The 27,336-nt window shown below is 38.1% G+C and overlaps 1 protein-coding gene across 1 annotated transcript in view; it reads left to right on the forward strand.

The window, feature by feature from the left end:
- LOC133642750 (sterol regulatory element-binding protein 1-like) overlaps positions 1–27,336 on the forward strand; it is a 63,788-nt gene that overhangs the window by 12,079 nt on the left and 24,373 nt on the right. Inside the window, exons 5-13 of the mRNA XM_062037112.1 lie at positions 3,950–4,168; positions 6,613–6,727; positions 9,213–9,370; positions 13,243–13,456; positions 18,872–19,056; positions 19,217–19,478; positions 19,593–19,759; positions 24,285–24,453; positions 24,540–24,648. Coding sequence (XP_061893096.1) covers positions 3,950–4,168; positions 6,613–6,727; positions 9,213–9,370; positions 13,243–13,456; positions 18,872–19,056; positions 19,217–19,478; positions 19,593–19,759; positions 24,285–24,453; positions 24,540–24,648 — 1,598 coding nt within the window. The remainder of the gene's footprint in view (positions 1–3,949; positions 4,169–6,612; positions 6,728–9,212; positions 9,371–13,242; positions 13,457–18,871; positions 19,057–19,216; positions 19,479–19,592; positions 19,760–24,284; positions 24,454–24,539; positions 24,649–27,336) is intronic.

Here is a 27,336-nt window from a genome sequence, read left to right on the forward strand (position 1 = left end):
TAGCATAGCAGTCTCAAATGCAGATAGAAACTAAATAAAAAAAACCCTGACTGGATGGATAGACAGAAGATCAAAAATACTATTAAACCATGAACATGTAAATACACGATTAATAATATTCAGCTTTTCGAAGCTAAAAAAATAGAAGCTAACCTAGCTACGTAGCCAACGTGATAGCATAGCAGTCTCAAATGCAGATAGAAACTAAATTAAAAAAAACCCTGACTGGATGGATAGACAGAAGATCAAAAATACTATCAAACCATGAACATGTAAATACACGATTAATAATATTCAGCTTTTCGAAGCTAAAAAAATAGAAGCTAACCTAGCTACGTAGCCAACGTGATAGCACAGCAGTCTCAAATGCAGATAGAAACTAAATTTAAAAAAAACCCTGACTGGATGGATAGACAGAAGATCAAAAATACTATTAAACCATGAACATGTAAACACACGATTAATAATATTCAGCTTTGCGAAGCTAAAAAAAATAGAAGCTAACCTAGCTACGTAGCCAACGTGATAGCATAGCAGTCTCAAATGCAGATAGAAACTAAATAAAAAAAAAACCCTGACTGGATAGATAGACAGAAGATCAGAAATACTATTAAACCATGAACATGTAAATACACGATTAATAATATTCAGCTTTTCGAAGCTAAAAAAATAGAAGCTAACCTGGCCACGTAGCCAACGTGATAGCATCAGTCTCAAATGCAGATAGAAACTAAATTAAAAAAAAACCCTGACTGGATGGATAGACAGAAGATCAAAAATACTATTAAACCATGAACATGTAAATACACGATTAATAATATTCAGCTTTTCGAAGCTAAAAAAATAGAAGCTAACCTAGCTACGTAGCCAACGTGATAGCATAGCAGTCTCAAATGCAGATAGAAACTAAATAAAAAAAAACCTGACTGGATGGATAGACAGAAGATCAAAAATACTATTAAACCATGAACATGTAAATACACGATTAATAATATTCAGCTTGGCGAAGCTAAAAAAACAGAAGCTAACTTAGATGCGGCGGTGGGCAGATCTCTATATCAACTTCAAGTTGATATAAAGTAATACAAATTAAAACAATTTTTTTATGGCTTTTCTGTCAAAAACAACTTATTTTTTTATAGTAAAACTGAAATATGCAGTATTTAGTAATTAGAGCCCTAAAAGATCAATAATGCAGGACGCCATTGATTTTAATTCTTTCATATTTTTGAGTAATCACAGTGAAAAGATAAATAAAAAATCACTAAATATATTTGGGATCCAAAAGGTGCCCCACTCATAAAGTGATACACTTTTATTAGGTTTTTCTTTTACTTTCAACACTTAAGTTACGATATCAACTTCAGATATATCTGTCGATTTTATGCTGGAACTATTATTTTGTTTGTTTTATGCGCTTTTGTCAAAGAAAACTTTGATGTTTTTATATGGCTACTACTAGAGATGCCTATAAATGCGTTAAAATGTAATATCGGAAATTATCTGTATCTTTTTTTTATTATCAGTATCGTTTTTTTTATTTTTTTGTTTTATTTTTTTAATTAAATCCACATAAAAAACACAAGATACACTTACAATTAGTGCACCAACCCAAAAAACCTCCCTCCCCCATTTACACTCATTCACACAAAAGGGTTGTTTCTTTCTGTTATTAATATTCTGCTTCCTACATTATATATCAATATATATCAATACAGTCTGCAAGGGATACAGTCCGTAAGCACACATGATTGTGCGTGCTGCTGCTCCACTAATAGTACTAACCTTTAACAGTTAATTTTACAAATTTTCATTAATTACTAGTTTCTATGTAACTGTTTTTATATTGTTTTACTTTCTTTTTTATTCAAGAAAATGTTTTTAATTTAGTTATCTTATTTTATTTTATTCATTTTTTTTAAAAAGTACCTTATCTTCACCATACCTGGTTGTCCAAATTAGGCATAATAATGTGTTAATTCCACGACTGTATATATATCGGTTGATATCGGTATCGTTTGATATCGGTATCTGTAATTAAAGAGTTGGACAATATCGGAATATCGGATATCGGCAAAAAGCCATTATCGGACATCCCTAGCTACTACACAATATATGCAATATTTACAACATAAAACATTTTAAAGTGAAATATTTGAAGTAATTGGAGCCCTGAAAATAATTCATTATAACATGGATTTTTTGTCATTATTATTATTTTTTGAGCAATGGCAAAAAAACAAAAATGAAGAAAGACAAAAGAAAAAAAAACAGCCTGCATGGCAGCTTTTGTGTCAACATTGCAACTTTTTCTCGTCAGATTTCACCTCATTCCACTTTTTTTAATGTTCTTTTTCATTTTTACAATAGTATTTCCAGAATGTGTGGCGGGCCGGTAAACAATTAGCTGCGGGCCGCAAATGGCCCCCGGGCCGCACTTTGGACACCCCTGATTTACAGACTTTCACGTCGCTTTCTCTTTTATGTTGAAAGAGAAAGTATGCAGATATTAACAGTAAATGAACAAGTACATTAATAATCAATTTTCTGCCACTTGTCGTTAATAATGTTGACAAAATAATAGGTGCATAAATGACACAATATGTTACTGCATATGTCAGCAGACTAATTAGGAGCCTTTGTTTGTTTACTTACTACTAAAAGACAAGTTGTCTAGTATGTTCACTATTTTATTTAAGGACAAAATTGTTCTTCCATTGCAATAAGAAACATATGTCAAATTTTGTTGTTAAAATATACAAAATAATGCAATTTTTTGTGGTCCCCTTTATTTAGAAAAGTATCGAAATACATTTTGGTACCGGTACCAAAATATTGGTATTGGGACAACACTAGAAGGGACTTGTAAATTCCGTATTTTTCGGATTATAAATCACAGTTTTTTTCATAGTTTGGGTGCGATTTATACTCTGGAGCGATTTATGTGTGAAATTATTAACACATTACCGTAAAATATCAAATAATATTATTAAGCTCATTCATGTAAGAGACTTGGCGTACAGTGTTTCCCATAAACTGCCAAGATACCTGTGGCGGTGGGGGCGTGGCTATGGGCGTGGTCACCATGACAACATCGAGTAATTTGCGTAATTTACTACAATGATATGATTTTCTCTAAAAAGGCTCAAAAAATGTATACTTACTAATTAATAATAACAGTTTTGTTTTAAACGTCCATCCATCCATTTTACAATATAATTACAACACTTTATGTACATATTCATATACAGATTTAAACAATAAGTTATTCACTGAAATATATTTGTTAATTGTGGTTCTTACAATAAATATATCTTATAAAATATAAAAGCTAAAATGTCTCTTAAAGCTCTGCCCCTTTAATTAGTGCATACTAAATAATTTAACTTTAGCCTACTACTACAACCATATTATTTACCAGCAACATAAAGTGAAACAGAGGCAGAGGTGTCCTGCCACAGTCAGTAACAAATAAACAGACAACAGTAGTGGTGGTAGATAGACACAGAGCTTTATCAAACATCTGATCCACTGAACAAAGAGCTCCAAAAATCTTGAACTTTAGACTGCCATCAGTTTTACTCCCTACACTTAACCATGTGTTTCCTACTGCCTGCAGACTTTGCACCCTTTGTTATATACACATGTTGTGTTTCTAATATAAATACATTTAATAAAGTCAAATACAAATAAGGCAACAAGAGAAGTATCCTACACTTCTCTTTTGTAAAGTAAATCTGAACAGCCGATATGGGCATCTACATCAACTATATGATTTGCCTGAGAAGCTGGAGAGGACAAAAAAAAAAATTTTTTTTTTTTTTTTTTAATTTTTAATTTTAATTTTAATTTTTTATTTGTGGCGGGCGTAATTCTTTCGTGGCGGGCCGCCACAAATAAATGAATGTGTGGGAAACCCTGGATTATACATGGTGTATTCTTTTCCCAGGCTTTTATGAGCGGGGGTACCTTCCTGACGACCCTGCCCGTCATGGTGGATCCTGACAAACTACCCATCAACCGCATCATTACCAACGACAAGAACGCCACCCTCCCACCAAAGGGGGAAAAGCGCACCGCACACAATGCCATCGAGAAGCGATACCGCTCGTCCATCAACGACAAAATCCTCGAACTCAAAGACTTGGTGGCGGGCACTGAGGCTAAGGTGGGTTGTCTTGTAGCAGAAATGATATGTGAACATGAAGGGGTGTTGGGGCTTGTTAACCGGGGCATAACTTTTCCACTACAGAGGTGCCTTGGGCCTACTCAAATATTAACACTAAATCATTAATCTTTGTCTTGATTTTAAAGACGTTCAATCATTACATCTAACCTACTTACAGTTTACAACCTTGTCAAATGAAATGAAATTATGTCTCAATCACAAAGATTCTTTATTTAACAAATAAACCTTAGGATTAGGTCAGGCTGATTAGAAAAATAAGTACTAACGAAACATACTGCATGTGAAGGGACTAGGGTTGTACGGTATACCTGTATCAGTATAGTACCGCGATACTAATGAATCATATTCGGTACTATACCGCCTCTGAAAAGTACCAGTCCACCACCACCCCGTCGTCGTCATGTCATGACATTGCTGGTTTACGAGCAGAAGAGCATGTTCGGCAGTGCACAATCACGGAGTACTTACAAGCAGACACAGTGTGTAGACAGAAAAGGGAGAACGGACGCATTTTGGCTTAAAAAGTAAAGATAAAGGTGAAGTTGTAACACTGAAACACCCTCAGGAAGAGGTGCTTTAAGACATGGCTAACTAGCTAGCTAGCGGCTAAAGTCCATCCCCAGTCTGCAGTGTTTTAGCTACTTCTAAATCACTAATCCTCGCCTCCATGGCGACAAATAAAGTAAGTTTCTTACAAGTATCATTGTGGAGGTCTCGCTCCTCCGGGTTCCTTGGACCACCAATGACGGACATGACAGGCTTGACGGTTTGGAGATTTTGTTTATTTTGCAATAAACCATCTTCTCTGCTTTTCAGCACTCGCCTCTCGTGCCCGTCTCGCTCTTACGGTTGCTTTTCAGCCTTCCGCGTCTCGCTCGCGCTCTGGTTCGTTCTCGGGTTCTCTCTCTCTCATCAACTCCGACTTCACCAACCACGTCCTTCTCTGCTGCTGCCCTTTTGTAGAGTGACAGGTGATCAGACAACTGCGCCCAGGTGGGCCATCTACGCCCCTGTCGCCGATCTCGGAGCCGGCCCCGGCACACCCCGCCTCGCTGCAGCTCCGCAGGCCACGCCTCCTCACAATCATTATCACTGAAGGGCGAGGAATAGCTAAACATGCTTCACTACACACCGTAGCTCACCGGCGTCACAATGTAAACAAAAGCCATTGGTGGATCTACACCCGACATCCACTGTAATGATACCAAGTACAGGAGCGTATAGTCGATACTACTATGATTACATCGATATTTTTTAGCATCACAAAATCTTCTTTTGTTTTTTTTAACATTTATATTATGTTTATAAAGTCAGAAAATACGTCCCAGGACACATGAGGACTTTGAATATGACCAATGTATGATCCTGTAACTACTTGGTATCGGATCGATACCTACATTTGTGGTATCATCCAAAACTAATGTAAAGTACCAAAGAAGAGAAGAATAAGTGATTATTACATTTTAACAGAAGTGTAGATAGAACATGTTAAAAGAGAAAGTAAGCAGATATTAACAGTAAATGAACAAGTTACCACTTGTCCTTAATAATGTTGACAAAATAATAGGTGTATAAATGACACAATATGTTACTGCATATGTCAGCAGACTAATTAGGAGTCTTTGTTTGTTTACTTACTACTAAAAGACAAGTTGTCTAGTATGTTCACTATTTTATTTAAGGACTAAATTGTTCTTCCATTGCAATAAGAAACTTATGTTTAATGTACCGTCAATTTTTTTTGTTAAAATATAGACAATAATGCAATTTTTTGTGGTCCCCTTTATTTAGAAAAGTATCAAAATACATTTTGGTACCGGTACCAAAATATTGGTATCGGGACAACACCACAAACTTGTAAATAACTGACAAAAATACAATTTACATACAATTATGTTAAGCTAAAATAGTTAAAATTAATGATATGCCTTAACAAAACTGTCAATAGTAAAGTGAGAATGAAAATACAGCGTCAGCACTTTAGTCCTAATTTTTGCGCTTCAGAAAGTGACCCATGACTTGAACTCCAGACGTCTTTTGTTTGTTTGGATGTTATCATTACTGTCACAAGTGGCTGAAAAGTGTATTACAACTGAGTAACGCTGTGGCCCATACAGAACACAGTGCAAAACAATGGTGGTTAAGAAACATTGCTTTGGGAGAAACTGATTTATAATAGCTATAAGCTTGCCATTTTTGTCCTTAAAAGAAGAAGAAAGTGATAAAGCAATGCTGTCTTTTGATACAATTGTTGCGTAATATTCAGCGAAATTTAGTTTTACTCCTGGTTTGATTTAGACTACTTTTCTGTCTTTTTAAAAGGTTTCTGCTAGTTTTCCCTTGTCACTTATTCAAGAAAAAATGCAGACTAAGAGCCTAATACACTCGAGTAATGGCTGGTTCTTTTTCTTCTGTGCCCCCAGCTGAATAAGTCGGCAGTGCTGAGGAAAGCCATCGACTACATTCGCTACATTCAGCAATCCAACCAGAAGCTCAAACAAGAGAACATGGCACTGAAAATGGCAGCCCAGAAAAACAGTATGTGCTCGACATGCCCCTTTTTCTTCTTTTCAAGCTTTGCTGCAATTTATGGAGGATGACCTTTTTTTATGATGACCTTCAAGTAGGGGTGTAACGGTACACAAAAATTTCGGTTCGGTACGTACCTCGGTTTAGAGGTCACGGTTCGGTTCATTTTCGGTACGGTAAGAAAACAACAAAATATACATTTTTGGGTTATTTATTTACCAAATTTGCAAAATCTTCCACCAAAAATATTTTTCGTAGTGGAATATTTGATGTGAAGTAGGGCTGCAACAACTAATCGATTAAAATCGATTATAAAAATAGTTGCCGATTAATTTAGTCATCGATTCGTTGGATCTATGCTATGCGCATGCGCAGAGGCTTTAAAAAAAAAAAGAAGTTTTTTTTGTTTTTTTTACCGTATTTTCCGCACCATAAGCCACACCTAAAAACCACAAATTTTCTCAAAAGCTGACAGTGCGGCTAATAACCCGGTTCGCCTTATATATGGATTAATATTAATATTTATTTTCATAAAGTTTAGGTCTCGCAACTACGGTAAACAGCCGCCATCTTTTTTCCCCGTAGAAGAGGAAGCGCTTCTTCTTCTACGGTTAGCAACCGCCCCCATAGAAGAGGAAGAGCTTCTTCTTCTACTGTAAGCAACCGCCAAGGTGAGCACCCGCCCCCGTAGAAGAAGAAGCGCGCGGATATTACGTTTCATTTCATCTGTGTGTTTCTGTAAAGACCACAAAATGTCTCCTACTAAGAGACACGCGTACAAGGTTCCACTGACTTTTGATATTCATGTGAACCGCACTGTGGATACAACGGGAGCACGTACGGTGAATATCCGTTAGCTTGCCATGCTAACGGCCAGAAACTTCCACCCATGGTGATATTCAAAAGGAAGACCTTGCCAAAAGAGAACTTTCCAGCCAGCGTCATCATAAAAGCTAACTCGAAGGGATGGATGGATGAAGAAAAGATGAGCGAGTGGTTGATAGACGTTTACGCGAAGAGACCGGGTGACACCGAAGAAGAAGAAGAATTCGAGGGATTTGTGGATGAGTAATAACTTCAGAACGTGAGCTTTAAATGTTTATTTTGTGTGTTGTGTGTTCGAGCAACGTTGAGTTATAGATGTTGCTATTACTCTACTATTTTGAGTGTTTCTATTTTTGTGATTGCACATTTGCACATTACATTTTGGGAGTGAACAGAGTTGTTAGAACGCTGGTTTGTAATATATTATTAAAGTTTGACTGACCTATCTGACTGTTTTTTTGACATTCCCTTTAGCGTAGCGTAGGTGCGGCTAATAACACGGGGCGGCTAATAGGTAAACAAAGTTTTGAAATATGCCGTTCATTGAAAGTGCGGCTAATAACACGGGGCGGCTTATGGTGCGGAAAATATGGTAAATAAACCTTTATTTATAAACTGCAACATGTACAAACAGCTGAGAAACAATAATCAAAATAAGTATGGTGCCAGTATGCTGTTTTTTTTCAATAAAATACTGGATAGGATAGAAATGTAGTTTGTCTCTTTTATCCGATTATTAATCGATTAATCGAAGTAATAATCGACAGATTAATCGATTATCAAATTAATCGTTAGTTGCAGCCCTAATGTGAAGTAATGGGAACCTTGGATAGGTCAATATTTCATAATAACATTGATTTTGATTCAATATTATGTTTTGAGCAATGACAGTTTGAAAGAAAAAAAAACTGCTTTGTTTTATTAGTCAACATTGCAACTTTTTCTAAATTACATTTAACCTTTAAGCTTTTTTATTTCACTTTTGTTATGTTTGTGTTTATTTTAATAGTATTTTTAGAATGTGCCGTGGGCCTTTAAAACATTAGCTGTGGGCCGCAAATGGCCTCCGGGGCACACTTTTGACACCCCTGCTGTAGATAATAAAAAATTAAATGTGATAAATCTATGGATAAAAAGCAGAGCCTGGCGACGCATGCGCATTTATCATAACTCTCTCTCTCTCTCTGTCTCTGCCCCTCCCTCACCAATGCTGCTGCGCGCACAATTTGTTTTGTTTTTAACCCCTTCTTAACCCTGAACGTACATAGAAAATACACGCAACCCTAACTCAAAATGCCGGACATTTGAGGCATTTAAGAAACTCCGCCCTGACAGCTGCGCAAAAGGGGACATGTCCGGTGAATAGAGGACGTATGGTCAGTCTATCCTAGCCCGTTAGCTGCTAGCATGCCGTGTGTTGTGCCTCGGTGTGCATTGTTTACACAACGAGCGTTACGCTACTTAATATGTCCGTGTGGAATCTCATTCGGTACACCTCTGAACCGAACCGAAACCCCCGTACCGAAACGGTTCAATACAAATACACGTACCGTTACACCCCTACTTCAAGTGAACACTTCTAATAATCTCTCCATGAAGGGGCCGTTTGAGAATTTGAGGCGTGCTGATTGACTCTTAAACTTCTCATTCTTCCTCGTCTTTTCTGTAGAGTCTCTCAAGGACCTGGTTGCCATGGAGGTGGATGGACCAGCTGACGTGAAGGCGGAGCTACCAACCCCACCGGCCTCTGATGTGGGATCCCCCACTTCCTTCTCACACTGTGGCAGTGACTCCGAACCCGACAGTCCAATGGCGGAGGACACTAAGGTATGGGAGCTCACACGTGACTGCTTTTTATTGACATGGTATTAGTAATGAATTAGCTTAGGCCTGGGCCGATAATACATTTCGCTTAAACTGTATATTTACCTACAAATTATTGCAGCTATAGTCGTGGTCAAAAGTTTACATACACTTGTAAAGAACATAATGCCATGGCTGTCTTGAGTTTACAATAATTGAACAGCTGTTTATTGGGATAAGGTAAACATCTGTTCAGTATTTTAACATAAAAGTGTTTGATTGTGAGGCATTAAAAGCCACAAAATGCAACGGGTCTATCGGACCCAAAAACGCTGGCTGAGTAACAACAATATGAACATTAAACAAGGGTTTTAACTAGGTCACATCAAAGTGCATCTGGTATATTTTAGCAACATTTTAACATCTGAAGACGAGTAGGTCCTATTTGTTCCTAGTGTCTCAGCAGTTACTGATATTCTGTTAATTTCCTGTTTAACTTGTACCAAATGACCATTGTTTTACATAGCAAAATAAGGACAATAATGAGTAATAGTAGTTTTCAGATAGCTTCAATCAATCAATCAATGTTTATTTATATATCCCTAAATCATGCCTAAATCACGAGTGTCTCAAAGGGCTGTACAAGCCACAACAACATCCTCCAGTGTTTCCCACACATTCATTTATTTGTGGCGGCCCGCCACGAAAGAATTACGTCCGCCACAAATTAAAAAAAATAATAATTTTTTTTTTTTTTTTTTTTTTTTTTGGTCCTGTCCAGCTTCTCAGGCAAATCATATAGTTGATGTAGATGCCCATATAGGCTGTTCAGATTTACTTTACAAAAGAGAAGTGTAGGATACTTCTCTTGTTGCCTTATTTGTATTTGACCACTACTGTTTCCTGTTTATTTGTCACTGACTGTGGCAGGACACCTCTGCCTCTGTTTCACTTTATGTTGCTGGTAAATAATATGGTTGTAGTAGTAGGCTAAAGTTAAATGATTTAGTATGCACTAATTAAAGGGGCAGAGCTTTAAGAGACATTTTAGCTTTTATATTTTATAAGATATATTTTTTGTAAGAACCACAATTAATAAATATATATTTTAGTGAATAACTTATTGTTCAAATCTGTATATAAATATGTACATAAAGTGTTGTAATTATATTGTAAAATGGATGGATGGATGGATGGACGTTTAAAACAAAACTGTTATTATTAATTAGTAAGTATACATTGTTTGAGCCTTTTTAGAGGAAATCATATCATTGTAGTAAATTATGCAAATTACTCGATGATGTCATGTGACCACGCCCATAGCAACGCCCCCATCGCCACAGGTATCTTGGCAGTTTATGGGAAACACTGTCCTCTGCTCAGATCCCACATTAGAACCTTTATTTAACCAGATACGGGCAAGGAAAAACTCAACCCAATGGGACAATGAGAAACCTTGGAGAGGACCGCTGATGTGGAGACCCCCCCTCCTAGGGTGACCGGTGCAATGGACGTCGAGTGGATCTAGCATAATATTGTGAGAGTCCAGTCCATAGTGGATCTAACATAATAGCGAGAGTCCAGTCCATAGTGGATCTAACATAATAGTGTGAGAGTCCAGTCCATAGTGGATCTAGCATAATATTGTGAGAGTCCAGTCCATCGTGGATCTAACATAATAGTGTGAGAGTCCAGTCCATAGTGGATCTAACATAATAGTGTGAGAGTCCAGTCCATAGTGGATCTAACATAATAGTGAGAGTCCAGTCCATAGTGGATCTAACATAATAGTGTGAGAGTCCAGTCCATAGTGGATCTAACATAATAGTGTGAGAGTCCAGTCCATAGTGGATCTAACATAATAGTGAGAGTCCAGTCCATAGTGGATCTAACATAATAGTGTGAGAGTCCAGTCCATAGTGGATCTAACATAATAGTGGGAGTCCAGTCCGTAGTGGATCTAACATAATAGTGTGAGAGTCCAGTCCATAGTGGATCTAACATAATAGTGTGAGAGTCCAGTCCATAGTGGATCTAACATAATAGTGAGAGTCCAGTCCATAGTGGATCTAACATAATAGTGTGAGAGTCCAGTCCATAGTGGATCTAACATAATAGTGTGAGAGTCCAGTCCATAGTGGATCTAGCATAATATTGTGAGAGTCCAGTCCATAGTGGATCTAACATAATAGTGTGAGAGTCCAGTCCATAGTGGATCTAACATAATAGTGTGAGAGTCCAGTCCATAGTGGATCTAACATAATAGTGAGAATCCAGTCCATAGTGGATCTAACATAATAGTGTGAGAGTCCAGTCCATAGTGGATCTAACATAATAGTGTGAGAGTCCAGTCCATAGTGGATCTAACATAATAGTGAGAGTCCAGTCCATAGTGGATCTAACATAATAGTGTGAGAGTCCAGTCCATAGTGGATCTAACATAATAGTGAGAGTCCAGTCCGTAGTGGATCTAACATAATAGTGTGAGAGTCCAGTCCATAGTGGATCTAACATAATAGCGTGAGAGTCCAGTCCATAGTGGATCTAACATAATAGCGTGAGAGTCCAGTCCATAGTGGATCTAACATAATATTGTGAGAGTCCAGTCCATAGTGGATCTAACATAATAGTGTGAGAGTCCAGTCCATAGTGGATCTAACATAATAGTGTGAGAGTCCAGTCCATAGTGGATCTAACATAATAGTGTGAGAGTCCAGTCCATAGTGGGGCCAGCAGGAGACTATCCCGAGCGGAGACAGGTCAGCAGCGTGCCCAACCGATGCACAGGCGAGCAGTGCACCCCGGGTCCCGACTTTGGACAGCCAGCGCTTCATCCGTGGCCACCGAACCTGTGCCCAAGAATAATAAAAAAATACATACGCATATAATTGACAGGAACATTCTATAGCAAAAATTAGGTAAATATGATAAACATTACATAATAAAATATGTTACTACTAGGAGTGTCCGATAATATCGGCCTGCCGATATTATCGGCCGATAAATGCGTTAAAATGTAATATCGGAAATTATCGGTATCGTTTTTTTTTATTATCGGTATCGTTTTTTTTTTTTTTTTTGTTGTTTTTTAATTAAATCAACATAAAAACACAAGATACACTTACAATTAATGCACCAACCCAAAAAACCTCCCTCCTCATTCACACAAAAGGGTTGTTTCTTTCTGTTATTAATATTCTGGTTCCTACATTATATATCAATATATATCAATACAGTCTGCAAGGGATACAGTCCGTAAGCACACATGATTGTGCGTGCTGCTGCTCCACTAATAGTACTAACCTTTAACAGTTAATGTTACTCATTTTCATTAATTACTAGTTTCTATGTACCGGTAACTGTTTTTATATTGTTTTACTTTCTTTTTTATTCAAGAAAATGTTTTTAATTTATTTATCTTATTTTATTTTATAATTTTTTTTTAAAAGTACCTTATCTTCACCATACCTGGTTGTCCAAATTAGACATAATAATGTGTTAATTCCACGACTGTATATATCGGTTGATATCGGTATCGGTAATTAAAGAGTTGGACAATATCGGATATTGGCAAAAAGCCATTATCGGACATCCCTAGTTACTACATAAGTATGAACCCATTTACTGTGTGTGTAAAATATTGCATGATAAACACATCCATGACAAAACTACTCTCTGCTTTTTATTATTTAAGAGCCGGTGCCAGCCTACGGCGTCATGTAATCTTGCACAAGTACTTCTGTGACAGACTCGAATAAATCTTATGCAGAATTGACGATTTTAATCTAAAACTCCCCCAAGGATTTATGTATAAATCACACGGCACAGTATACACCAGGGCATTTTTAGTCGCTAAAATTTGAATCACTCTTCTTCCTTGCCTTGTCTTCCACCAGCCGAACGCGGGTGTGTCGGACCGGTCGTCGACAGGTAGTGGCGCCGGTGGAATGCTGGACCGCTCCCGCATGGCGCTGTGTGCCTTCACCTTCCTCTTCCTGTCTCTCAATCCCTTGGCGACCCTGCTCTGCTCGTCTGGGAGCAGCTCGGCCGGTAGTGCAGCGAGCACACCCCATCATGCTGGCAGGAGTGTTCTGGGCTTGGACATTGCAGGTATACATGCACACTAGGGATTGGCAATATAACATCTGTATCACAATATATACTGCGGCCTCACTGCAAAAAGTCAGTGTTCAAAAACAAGAAAAAAAAAATACAACAATGAGGGGTATTTTATTTGAACTAAGCAAAATTATCTGCCAATAGAACAAGAAAATTTGGCTTGTCAAGACTTTCCAAAACAAGTAAAATTAGCTAACTTCAATGAACCCAAAAATACATTAAAATAAGTTTATTCTCACTAATAACAAGTGCACTTTTCTAGGTAGAAAAAAAAGAGACTTTTTTGCTCAATATGTTGAAAAATATTCTTAAATGAAGTAAATGCTAGTGCCATTATCTTGACATAATGATATGCGCTCGGCATTACATTTACTTATACTAAAAACTAGTTTATTGTTCATAATGGAAATTCAACAAGGCAACCGCTTGTTAGTCTCGGGGTCTCCTAGTCGCTCAGGCAAATCATATGGTCTAAAAATGCATTTTTCCATCGACAACATGACATCATCGCGCCAAGTGCGTGCTTTTTCAGTCAATTAGTTCGCATATATACAGCCCGGAACCCGAGCCAACATTTTTTTAAGTGTAATTTTGAAGAATTTATCTGACTATTTCTGTTCAAAATTGTTAGAAATGTCACATGTTAAATGTTTAAATATTAACTGTCAGTTTACTGTACTGTGCCAACTGTACTACTATATGAGTACGTATTTTCTATTGTTTCATTGAAAATACAACAGCAAAGTCCATTTGGCTGTCATCTGTTTTAATTATGCGATACAATTGTGTCAAAGTCATGATTTTTTTTTTTCATGCTTGAAATAAGAAATTATTACTTCAAAAAAAAAAGTAGTTTTATACTTGTGAGTGTTGATGACACAGCTTTGCAACAGTTGATATTCTAGTTTCAAGCATGTTTTACTCAATATAGGTCATCAAATCTCAGCAACAAGCTGTAATATGTTACTGGGATAATTTAGGACCAAAACACTTAAAACAAGTAAAACACTCTAACATAAAATCTGCTTAGTGAGAAGAATGATCTTATCAGACAGAAAATAAGCAAATATCACCCTTATTTGAGATATTTAATCTTACCGGTACTTAGATTCCAGTTTTTGCAGTGCTTCTGCATATATTTCCCCTAAACTGTCAAGATGGTTATGGGGCGTGGCCACAATGATGTAATAGAGTAATTTGCATAATTTGCTATGATAATATCATTTTCGTTAAAAATGCTAAAAAAATGTATTCATTTAAAACAAATCTGTTTTGATTAATTAGTATTATAATATATTTTTTTATCGTTTTTCCATATTTTCAATTGTTGCTGCTTTTTGTACAAGATACTTTGATAAGATTTTTTCAAGTTTTTACAGACTTTTTTAAAATTAAAATAACTAGCAATAAATCTGGCATCTTTTTCTGGTATTATTATAGAATGTACTCAAGTTCAGAGACTATACTTTTGTCCCTTGATGTCCCTGACTAAAGAGCATGACGTCAAACACTTGCTTTGCGCTGTTGCTCTGGTTGGACATTTTCTTTTTAAAAGCCGCCACTGCCCTCTTAATGTTTGCACATTTTGTAAATGGTGGTCTGCGGGTATATCTCCAGTATATATAACAATCACGTCCACATCACAGACATGCTGACAATGCTCCGGACAATGGCTTGCCTTTTGTTTACATCAAGTTTCAGTAGCGCGGTTTTTGGTGATCAAAGTCTTTTTGCCGTTGACAGGTCTTCGGTACATCCTCAGTGTTTCCTATAAACTGCCAAGATACCTGTGGCGGTGGGGGCGTGGTTATGGGCGTGGTCACATGACATCATCGAGTAATTTGCATAATTTACTACAATATGATTTTCTCTAAAAAGGCTAAAAAAATGTATACTTACTCATTAATAATAACAGTTTTGTTTTAAACGTCCATCCATCCATTTTACAATATAATTACAACACTTTATGTACATATTTATATGCAGATTTGAACAATAAGTTATTCACTAAAATATATATTTATTAATTGTGGTTCTTACAAAAAATATATCTTATAAAATATAAAAGCTAAAATGTCTCTTAAAGCTCTGCCTCTTTAATTAGTGCATACTAAATAATTTAACTTTAGCCTACTACTACAACCATATTATTTACCAGCAACATAAAGTGAAACAGAGGCAGAGGTGTCCTGCCACAGTCAGTAACAAACAAACAGAAAACAGCAGTGGTCAAATACAAATAAGGCAACAAGAGAAGTATCCTACACTTCTCTTTTGTAAAGTAAATCTGAACAGCCTATATGGGCATCTACATCAACTATATGATTTGCCTGAGAAGCTGGACAGGAATATAAAAAAAATAAATAAATAATTTTTTTATTTGTGGCGGACGTAATTCTTTCGTGGCGGGCCGCCACAAATAAATGAATGTGTGGGAAACACTGATCCTTTGTCAATAGTGTGCAAATAATAGGCTATATCTCCATTCATTTTGTACCGCTTGTCCCTTATCAATTCATATTGTAACGACCAGCTAATGTTAATCTTTTATGTTCAAGTGGTTTGGATTTGATGTCAGTTTTTCCCATGTTTGCAAACACACCGTCTGTGCCTGAAAGGTGATTGGTGGAGAATGAGGAAGTGTTGTTGTGTGTCCAGCGGGGAAGCGAAGACTCAGGGAGACTAAAGTGTTTTCGTGTGAGGTAAAACCTGTTGGAATTATGCCGTTGTTTATCATAAGATTGGTAATACAAGATAAAAATAGCGTCGGACGTTGTGTGATTTCTTCTGGGGTCTGTATTAGACTTAGACTTAGACTTCCTTTTTATTGTCATTCAAATTTGAACTGTACAGTACAGATAAGAACGAAATTTCGTTGCATTAGCTCGTTGTAAAAGCTTTATTTTCGGCCATATTTATGTCATTTATATTGTTTATATCGTGCAACCCGGATGGACACCAGAGAATACCAGATGTTTATAAGGAGTAATAAACAGCGATGCTGTAAAGGAACAATGCATGATTCTGTATAGCAGTGTTTTTCAACCTTTTTTGAGCCAAGGCACATTTTTTGCGTTGAAAAAATGCGGAGGCACACCATCAGCAGAAATCATTACAAAACGAAACTCCGTTGACAGTAAAAAGTTGTTGTCGCAAGTGTTGGATATGATTTCAAACCATAACCAAGCATGCATCACTATAGCTCTTGTCTCATAGTAGGTGCACTGTCACCACCTGTCACATCACACCCTGACTTATTTGGAGTTTATTGCTGTTTTCCTGTGCGTAGTGTTTTAGTTCTTGTCTCGCGCTCCTATTTTGGTGGCTTTTTCTCTTTTTTGGTATTTTCCTGTAGCAGTTTCATGTCTTCCTTTGAGCGATATTTCCCACATCTACTTTGTTTTAGCAGTCAAGAATATTTCAGTTGTTTTTATCCTTCTCTGTGGGGACATTGTTGATTGTCATGTCATGTTCGGATGTACTTTGTGGACGCCGTCTTTGCTCCACAGTAAGTCTTTGCTGTCGTCCAGCTAGGGATGATACTCGAAACCGGTTTTCCCGGTTGTTTGATAAGAAAAGAACCGAGTCCTTGGACTCGAATCCCTTTTTGAGAACCGGTACCCGTTATCGAGACCACTATAGTGAAGGAAAAGAGTTGATTCTTTATTCGAATCCCGTCCAGACCAGAAATGCTCCGTGGGACATCACAAGAATTGACGTCACGTAGCTCAGTCATTAGGCGCAGATAGCGAAAGCAGGAAAACAATGGACGGGAAAAAGCGCTCCAAGGTGTAATAAAGTTCAAAACAAAAGCTATCAACCATCGAATAACTTTACTGAGAAATTTTAGCAGGGTAAAACACATGACCAACACTTTTACGACCAACCGGAAACATAGCAACCAGGCTAGCAACGCACCTCCTTTACGGCAGCCGTCGCAACGTTCTTAAAACAACCGCAGCACATACATATATATATACTACATATCTCCCTTTTTTAACTTTTGTTTTTCTTTCCTTGTAAACAAAACAAAATCACACTGTATATGTGTTGTCTGTCTAATTATAAATGATGCAGACGAGGTGTGTTGGCTGAGTTCTTGACGTTTACTTTCACAGCGTGGCAACATGCAACACTTTTCGGGGCTACCGCGCATGCTCGTAACTCCCGTTGCATGCTGGGTAGTGTAGTTCTTATATTCTCTCGCTCATAACATTTTTCCCCCTATAAAGAAATAATGTTAACTCAATAAAGTGTATTTCTTTTTTTAGCTTTAACTTTTCATTTTTTTAGCATTGTAACCACATTTGCAAAGAACTTTTCATAGAATTTTCTTTCAATAAAGAAATAAAGTGCAAAAATGTCAAAGCATCATAACAAACAGTTATGTCAAATAGCAGCAGAAGTGCACTTTTTGGAGAGCTGTATTATTTTCAGTTTTGTGCCCAAGGGACTGATTTTATTTAACACTATATTATTATTTATACACCTATAGTGATCACAGAGACAGCTTGTTTTTGTGTTACTGTATATATTTGTTTCTCTGAAAAATCCCACTTAATATACTTTGGGTAACAACAGTCAATATTTATTTATTTTATTTTATTTTATTTTTTTAGGTGGGTAACAGTCAATATTTATTTATTTATTAGATTTTATTTTTTTATTATATAATAAAAGTGAGCTTTTGTTAAACCAAATATTATGTGTTTTTTTCCATATACAACAACCTATCTGGACTCGATAAGAGAATCGATAAGGAATCGGTTCGATAAGAGGATTCGATAATAGGCTCGAACTCGATAATTCCTTATCAAACATCATCCCTACGTCCAGCATTCTGTTTTTGTTTACTTTGTAGCCAGTTCAGTTTTAGTTTTGTTCTGCACTTCCTTCCCTAGGCTTCAATGCCTTTTCTTAGGGGCACTCACCTTTTGTTTATTTTTGGTTTAAGCATTAGACACCGTTTTACCTGCACACTGCCTCCCGCTGTTTCCGACATCTACAAAGCAATTAGCTACCGGCTGCCACCTACTGATATGGAAGAGTATTACACGGTTACTCTGCCGAGCTCTAGACAGCACCGACACTCAACAACAACACATCATTTGCAGATTATAATTACTGCTTTGCAAAAAATATTTTTAACCCAAATAGGTGAAATTAGATTATCTCCCACGGCACACCAGACTGTATCTCACGGCACACTGGTTGAAAAACACTGCTGTATAGCAATGATATATTGTTTTAATACTGTTTTTTTGGGAAAACATTTTGTCATCTATTTTAGGTGCAATATTGAATTATTAAACATCATTAGGGACACCGGCCATATCATGCATCAAATTGTATCATAAACGGCGCTCAATTTGTCACGCCATTCACAGAAATGTCCCTTCTTTGTAGCTGACTCGTGGGGCTGGATGGATTGGATGGTACCAACGATACTGGTGTGGCTTTTGAACGGCATTTTGGTGTCGGGCGTTCTGATCCGACTGCTGGTGTACGGAGAGCCTGTAACCAGACCCCATTCTGGGTCTTCCGTCTTGTTCTGGAGGCACCGCAAGCAGGCAGACCTGGACCTGGCGAGAGTATGTACAGTAGGGCTTGTTGACGAGGATTTAATCATTTAGCGTTAGAGGTGACGCATAAGAAAGAAAAATGTGTGAAAGTTGGAGTATGAGGGAAAAAAATCCCTACTACGACTCGCTCTTGGTGGCCTTTAATCCGTTTATGTCATTTGCTTCACAGGGGGATTTTGCCCAGGCCAGTCAGAACCTTTGGACTTGCCTGAAAGCTCTTGGTCGTCCCTTACCTACGTCCCAGATGGATTTGGCTTGTGCCGCGCTGTGGTCCCTCCTCCGCTTCTGCCTCCAGCGCCTCTGGGTGGGCCGCTGGCTGGCAACCCGGGCTGGGGGGCTGCGACCCAACCGTCCTCTGCAGGAGGACGCTTGTAAGAGCAGCAGGGACGCTGCCCTGGTTTACCACCGCCTTCACCAGCTGCACATGACGGGTCTGTTCACAATCCAGGGAGCCATATCGATTTGACACCAACGAAGTAGATTCAAGGGTATGTTTCTCGACGTATTGCAATATTGATTCGTCTGTCTTGTTTTGTTGCATGCAGGTAAGCTGAACGGTAGCCACCTGTCAGCCGTGCACATGGCTCTGAGCGCAGTCAACCTGGCGGAGTGCGCTGGATCCTGTCTGCCTGTCGCCTCGCTGGCTGAGGTGTACGTCTCTGCAGCGCTCCGAGTCAAAGCCAGCCTGCCAAGGATCCTGCACTTCACCTCCGTACGTGCCCTTTTAGTCAGCATTCATTTGTTTGTCTGCGAATGTCAGCTGTATTTTTTGCCTGGGTGCTTGTCACATTCTGTGTAGCTGCACAATTTCTGCATGAAAGCAGGTATTTTTATTTAAAAAGGGCATACTTTTCTCTGCTAGTTTTGCACTTTTTGTTCACATGTGAATAGAACTGAAAACAAATCCAGCCAGGCTAGATAACATACGGTATTTTTCGGAGTATACACTCCCGTTCAAAAGTTTGGGGTCACCCAAACAATTTTGTGGAATAGCCTTCATTTCTAAGAACAAGAATAGACTGTCGAGTTTCAGATGAAAGTTCTCTTTTTCTGGCCATTTTGAGCGTTTAATTGACCCCACAAATGTGATGCTCCAGAAACTCAATCTGCTCAAAGGAAGGTCAGTTTTGTAGCTTCTGTAACGAGCTAAACGGTTTTCAGATGTGTGAACATGATTGCACAAGGGTTTTCTAATCATCAATTAGCCTTCTGAGCCAATGAGCAAACACATTGTACCATTAGAACTAGGGATGTCCGATAATGGCTTTTTGCCGATATCCGATAGTGTCCAACTCTTTAATTACTGATACCGATATCAACCGATACCGATATATGCAGTCGTGGAATTAACACATTATTATGCCTAATTTGGACAACCATGTATGGTGAAGATAAGGTACTTTTTAAAAAAAAATAAAAAAAATAAGATAACTAAATTAAAAACATTTTCTTGAATAAAAAAGAAAGTAAAACAATATAAAAACAGTTACATAGAAACTAGTAATTAATGAAAATGAGTAAAATTAACTGTTAAAGGTTAGTACTATTAGTGGACCAGCAGCACGCACAATCATGTGTGCTTACGGACTGTATCCCTTGCAGACTGTATTGATATATATTGATATATAATGTAGGAACCAGAATATTGATAACAGAAAGAAATGGGGGGAGGGAGGTTTTTTGGGTTGGTGCACTAATTGTAAGTGTATCTTGTGTTTTTTATGTTGATTTAATAAAAATAAAAATTAAAAAAAAAACCAAAAAAAAAACCGATACGGATAATAAAAAAAACGATACCGATAATTTCCGATATTACATTTTAACGCATTTATCGGCCGATAATATCGGCAGGCCGATATTATCAGACATCCCTAATTAGAACACTGGAGTGATAGTTGCTGGAAATGGGCCTCTATACACCTATGTAGATATTGCACCAAAAACCAGACACTTGCAGCTAGAATAGTCATTTACCACATTAGCAATGTATAGAGTGTATTTCTTTAAAGTTAAGACTAGTTTAAAGTTATCTTCATTGAAAAGTACAGTGCTTTTCCTTCAAAAATAAGGACATTTCAATGTGACCCCAAACTTTTGAACGGTAGTGTTAAGTCGCTCCGGAGTATAAGTCGCACCGGCCGAAAATGCATAATAAAGAAGGAAAAAAACATATATAAGTCGCACTGGAATATAAGTCGCATTTTTTGGGGACATTTATTTGATAAAAGCCAACACCAAGAAAAGACATTTGAAAGGCAATTTAAAATGTCTAAAGAATAGTGAACAACAGGCAGAATAAGTGTACGTTATATGAGGCATAAATAACCAACTGAGAAGGTGCCTGGTATGTTAACGTAACATATTATGGTAAGAGTCATTCACATAACTATAACTTATAGAACATGCTATATGTTTACCAAACAATCTGTCACTCCTAATCGCTAAATCCCATGAAATCTTATACGTCTAGTCTCTTACGTGAATGAGCTAAATAACATTATTTGATATTTTACGCTAATGTGTTAATAATTTCACACATAAGTCGCTCCTGAGTATAAGTCTAGTTAAACTATGAAAAAAACTGCGATTTATAGTCCGTGTGTTTTTTTTTTTTAATAGGACATACAGTCGTGGTCAAAAGTTTACATACACTGGTGAAGGACATAATGTCATGGCTGTCTTGAGTTTCTAATCATTTCTACAACTTTTTTTTTGTGATAGAGTGATTGGAGCACATACTTGTTGGTCACAAAAAACATTCATGAAGTTTGGTTCTTTTATGAATTTATTATGGGTCTACTGAACATGTGAGCAAATGTGCTGGGTCAAAAGTATACATACAGCAATGTTAATATTTGCTTACATGTCCCTTGGCAAGTTTCACTGCAATAAGGCGCTTTTGGTAGCCATCCACAAGCTTCTGCTTGAATTTTTGACCACTCCTCTTGACAAAATTGGTGCAGTTCAGCTACATGTGTTGGTTTTCTGACATGGACTTGTTTCTTCAGCATTGTCCAGTCACGACTTTGGGAAGGCCATTCTAAAACCTTAATTCTAGCCTGATTTAGCCATTCCTTTACCACTTTTGACGTGTGTTTGGGGTCATTGTCCTGTTGGAACACCCAACTGCGCCCAAGACCCAACCTCTGGGCTGATGATTTTAGCTTGTCCTGAAGAATTTGTCCCATTCATTGTCCCATTTACTGTCTGTAAAGCAGCAGTTCCATTGGCAGCAAAACAGGCCCAGAGCATAATACTACCACTACCATGTTTGACGGTAGGAATGGTGTTCCCGAGATTAAAGGCCTCACCTTTTCTCCTTCAAACATATTGCTGGGTATTGTGGCAAAACAGCTAATTTTTTTGTTTCATCTGACATCACATGGACAAAGATAAGACCTTCTGGAGGAAAGTTCTGTGGTCAGATGAAACAAAAATTTAGCTGTTCGGCTGTTTTTTTGTGACCAAGTATGTGCTCCAATCACTCCATCACTAAAAAATAAGAGTTGTAGAAATGATTGGAAACTCAAGACAGCCATGATGTTATGTTCTTTACAAGTGTATGTCAACTTTTGACCACGACTGTACAAGTATTGTTATACGCACTAACTTTAAACATAATGTAAATGCTCCACTTACCGTCACTATTGTTAGTGGTTTACAAAAAGAAAATGACCGCTGGGTCAATAAACAGTGGCATTAAAGGCCTACTGAAATGACATTTTTTTATTTAAACGGGAATAGCAGATCCATTCTGTGTGTCATACTTGATCATTTTGCGATATTGCCATATTTTTGCTGAAAGGATTTAGTATAGAACAACGTCGATAAAGTTCGCAACTTTTGGTCTCTGATATAAAAAAACCCTTGCCCCTACCGGAAGTAGCGTGACGTTGTCAGGTGTTCACTCCCTCATATTTTCCTATTGTTTTCAACGCAGCTAGAGCGATTCGGACCATTACCCCATTAATTTGAGCGAGGATGAAAGATTCGTGGACGAGGAACGTTAGAGTGACGGACTAGAATGCAGTGAAATACTTTTTTTTTTTTCGCTCTGACCGTAACTTAGGTACAAGCTGGCTCGTTGGATTCCACACTCTCTCCTTTTTCTATTGTGGATCACGGATTTGTATTTTAAACCACCTCGGATACTATATCCTCTTGAAAAGGAGAGTCGAGAACGCGAAATGGACATTCAGTGCCTTTTATCTCCACGACAATACATCGGCGAAACGCTTTAGCTACGAGCTAACGTGATAGCATCGTGCTTTAACTGCATATAGAAACAAAAAAATAAACCCCTGACTGGAAGGATAGATAGAAAATCAACAATACTATTAAACCGTGGACATGTAAATACACGGTTAATGCTTTCCAGGCTGGCGAAGGTTAACAATGCTGTGCTAACGACGCCATTGAAGCTATCTTAGCAACTTAGCAACCGGACCGCACAGAGCTATGCTAAAAACATTAGCTCTCCACCTACGCCAACCAGCCCTCATCTGCTCATCAACACCCGTGCTCACCTGCGTTCCAGCGATCGACGGAAGGACGAAGGACTTCACCCGATGCGTTTGGCGGCCCGGAGACGTAGAAAGTCAAGGTGAGGTCGGCGGCTAGCGCGTCTGCTCTCCAACAAAGTCCTCCTGGTTGTGTTGCTGTAGTCCGCTGCTAATACACCGATCCCACCTACAACTGTCTTCTTTGCAGCCTTCATTGTTCATTAAACAAATTGCAAAAGATGTCCAGAATACTGTGGAATTATGAAATGAAAACAGAGCTTTTTGTATAGGATTCTACGGGGTACCATAACTTCCGTTAAACTGACTTCGTCACGCGCATACGTCATCATACCGCGACGTTTCAGCCGGATATTTCCCGGGAAATTTTAAATGTCACTTTATAAGTTAACCCGGCCGTATTGGCATGTGTTGCAATGTTAAGATTTCATCATTGATATATAAACTATCAGGCTGCGTGGTCGGTAGTAGTGGCTTTCAGTAGGCTTTTAACAGATGTGGTGAAACCTTGTTATTAATTACCTTCACAAGATACATTTGAAGTGTCTTGAGCATCCTTCATTCAGCAGCTTTAGCACAATGCTTAAATTTCGCTGCTGTTGCGCTTTGTTAGACGAACAATTATGCATATTTATGTGGACAAAACATGACCATTCGTATCAAAACCCGCTCACGAGATGTTGAGTATTTTTTTGTGTTTTCCATTTTTTCATGTAGCGGGTTTTCCTGAGTAGTGCACGCCAGGCGTGTCTGTCAACTAGCGGCAGCGTGCCTCCAGCCATGCAGTGGCTCTGTCAACCTCTCGGCCACCGCTTCTTTGTGGATGGAGATTGGGCCATTCGCAGCGTCCCTAAAGAGAGCATTTACAGCCAGGCAGGCAATACAGGTAAAAAGAGATGCATGTGTAAACGTGTGTGTGTTTGTTGTGGGAAATACTCCTGTTATTAATGGTTGTTTAACATTTCCTTGCAGTGGACCCTCTGGCTCAGGTGACGCAGGCTTTCAGAGAACACCTGCTGGAGAAGGCTCTTTACCGTGTGGCCCAGCCCAAAGGGGAGAAAAGCCCAAGCCAGAGCGAGGGGTGAGCAAATCATCCACACACAACTCTTTGGTACAAAAAAATTAGCCATTATCAGTAGAGATGTCCGATGATATTGGACTGCCGATATTATCGGCCGATAAATGCTTCAAAATGTAATATCGGAAGTTATCGGTATCGGTTTCAAAAAGTAAAATGTATGACTTTTTAAAACGCTGCTGTGTACACGGACGTAGGGAGAAGTACAGAGCGCCAATAAACCTTAAAGGCACTGCCTTTGCGTGCCGGCCCAATCTTATAATATCTACTGCTTTTCACACACACAAGTGAATGCAATGCATACTTGGTCAACAGCCATACAGGTCACACTGAGGGTTGCCGTATAAACAACTTTAACACTGTTACAAATATGCGCCACACTGTGAACCCACACCAAACAAGAATGACAAATACATTTCGGGAGAACATCCGCACCGTAAAACAACATAAACACAACAGAACAAATACCCAGAACTAGGGATGTCCGATAATGGCTTTTTGCCGATATCCGATATTGTCCAACTCTTTATTTACCGATACCGATATCAACCGATATATGCAGTCGTGGAATTAACACATTATTATGCCTAATTTGGACAACCAGGTATGGTGAAGATAAGGTACTTTTAAAAAAAAAAAAAAAAAAAAGATAACTAAATTAAAAACATTTTCTTGAATAAAAAAGAAAGTAAAACAATATAAAAACAGTTACATAGAAACTAGTAATTAATGAAAATGAGTAAAATTAACTGTTAAAGGTTAGTACTATTAGTGGACCAGCAGCACGCACAATCATGTGTGCTTACGGACTGTATCCCTTGCAGACTGTATTGATATATATTGATATATAATGTAGGAACCAGAATATTGATAACAGAAAGAAATGGGGGGAGGGAGGTTTTTTGGGTTGGTGCACTAATTGTAAGTGTATCTTGTGTTTTTTATGTTGATTTAATAAAAAAATTTAAAAAAATAAAATAAAAAAAACCGATACAGATAATAAAAAAAACGATATCGATCATTTCCGATATTACATTTTAACGCATTTATCGGCCGATATTATCGGACATCCCTACCCAGAACCCCTTGCAGCACTAACTCTTCCGGGACGCTACAATATACACACCCCCCTCCCCCACCCCCACCTCAACCCCGCCCCCTCCCAACCCCGCCCACCTCAACCTCCTCATGCTCTCTCCGGGAGAGCATGTCCCAAATTCCAAGCTGCTGTTTTGAGGCATGTTAAAAAAAAATAATGCACTTTGTGACTTCAATAATAAATATGGCAGTGCCATGTTGGCATTTTTGATTTATTTTGGAAAACCTTGTTACATTGTTTATCAAGGGTGATGGGTCAAATGCAGAGAATAGTTTCGCCACACCTGGTGTGTGTGTGACAATCATTGGTACTTTAACTTTAACTTTAATGCATCCAGCGGGGCATCACAGCAACATTAGGCATAATAACATGTTAATTCCCCGACTGTATATATCAGTATCGGTTGATATCTGAATTTTTAATTAAGAGTTGGACAATATCAGATTATCGGATATCGGCGAAAAAGCCATTATCAGACAGACTGTATATTGTAGTGTCCCGGAAGAGTTAGTGCTGCAAGGGGTTCTGGGTATTTGTTCTGTTGTGTTACGGTGCGGATGTTCTCCCGAAATGTGTTTGTCATTCTTGTTTGGTGTGGGTTCACAGTGTGGCGCATATTTGTAACCGTGTTAAAGTTGTTTATACGGCCACCCTCAGTGTGACCTGTATGGCTGTTGACCAAATATGCCTTGCATTCACTTGTGTGTGTGAAAAGTCGTAGATATTATGTGACTGGGCCGGCACGCAAAGGCAGTGCCTTTAAGGTTTATTGGCGCTCTGTACTTCTCCCTACGTCCGTGTACACAGCGGCGTTTTAAAAAGTCATACATTTTACTTTTTGAAACCGATGCCGATAATTTTGACACCGATACCGATAATTTCCGATATTACATTTTAAAGCATTTATCGGCCGATAATATCGGCAGTCCGATATTATCGGACATCTCTAATAATAATGTTAATAAATGATCTACTGAAAGACAAAAAACATCTGTGGTACATTACATGGGACATGTAAGTGTTAAAAAGACAGCCAAAAGAGGTTGGTGGATAAGAATACATCTAAAGGTAAAATATAGTGTAGAAATGCACCCAATTGCAGGAAATGTAGTTTTGATTTTCCAAATTTTTTATTGCTTTGTTTACCTTTTTTTTCTCCACAATATTCCTCTTTTTTTTCCTCAAAGGGTGCTCACATCCATGAAACATATACACTACCGTTCAAAAGTTTGGGGTCACCCAAACAATTTTGTGGAATAGCCTTCATTTCTAAGAACAAGAATAGACTGTCGAGTTTCAGATGAAAGGTCTCTTTTTCTGGCCATTTTGAGCGTTTAATTGACCCCCACAAATGTGATGCTCCAGAAACTCAATCTGCTCAAAGGAAGGTCCGTTTTGTAGCTTCTGTAACGAGCTAAACTGTTTTCAGACGTGTGAACATGATTGCACAAGGGTTTTCTAATCATCAATTAGCCTTCTGAGCCAATGAGCAAACACATTGTACCATTAGAACACTGGAGTGATAGTTGCTGGAAATGGGCCTCTATACACCGTTGTAGATATTGCACCAAAAACCAGACATTTGCAGCTAG

Source organism: Entelurus aequoreus, linkage group LG25, assembly GCF_033978785.1.
Source record: "Entelurus aequoreus isolate RoL-2023_Sb linkage group LG25, RoL_Eaeq_v1.1, whole genome shotgun sequence".
Classification (NCBI taxonomy): Eukaryota; Metazoa; Chordata; class Actinopteri; order Syngnathiformes; family Syngnathidae; genus Entelurus; species Entelurus aequoreus.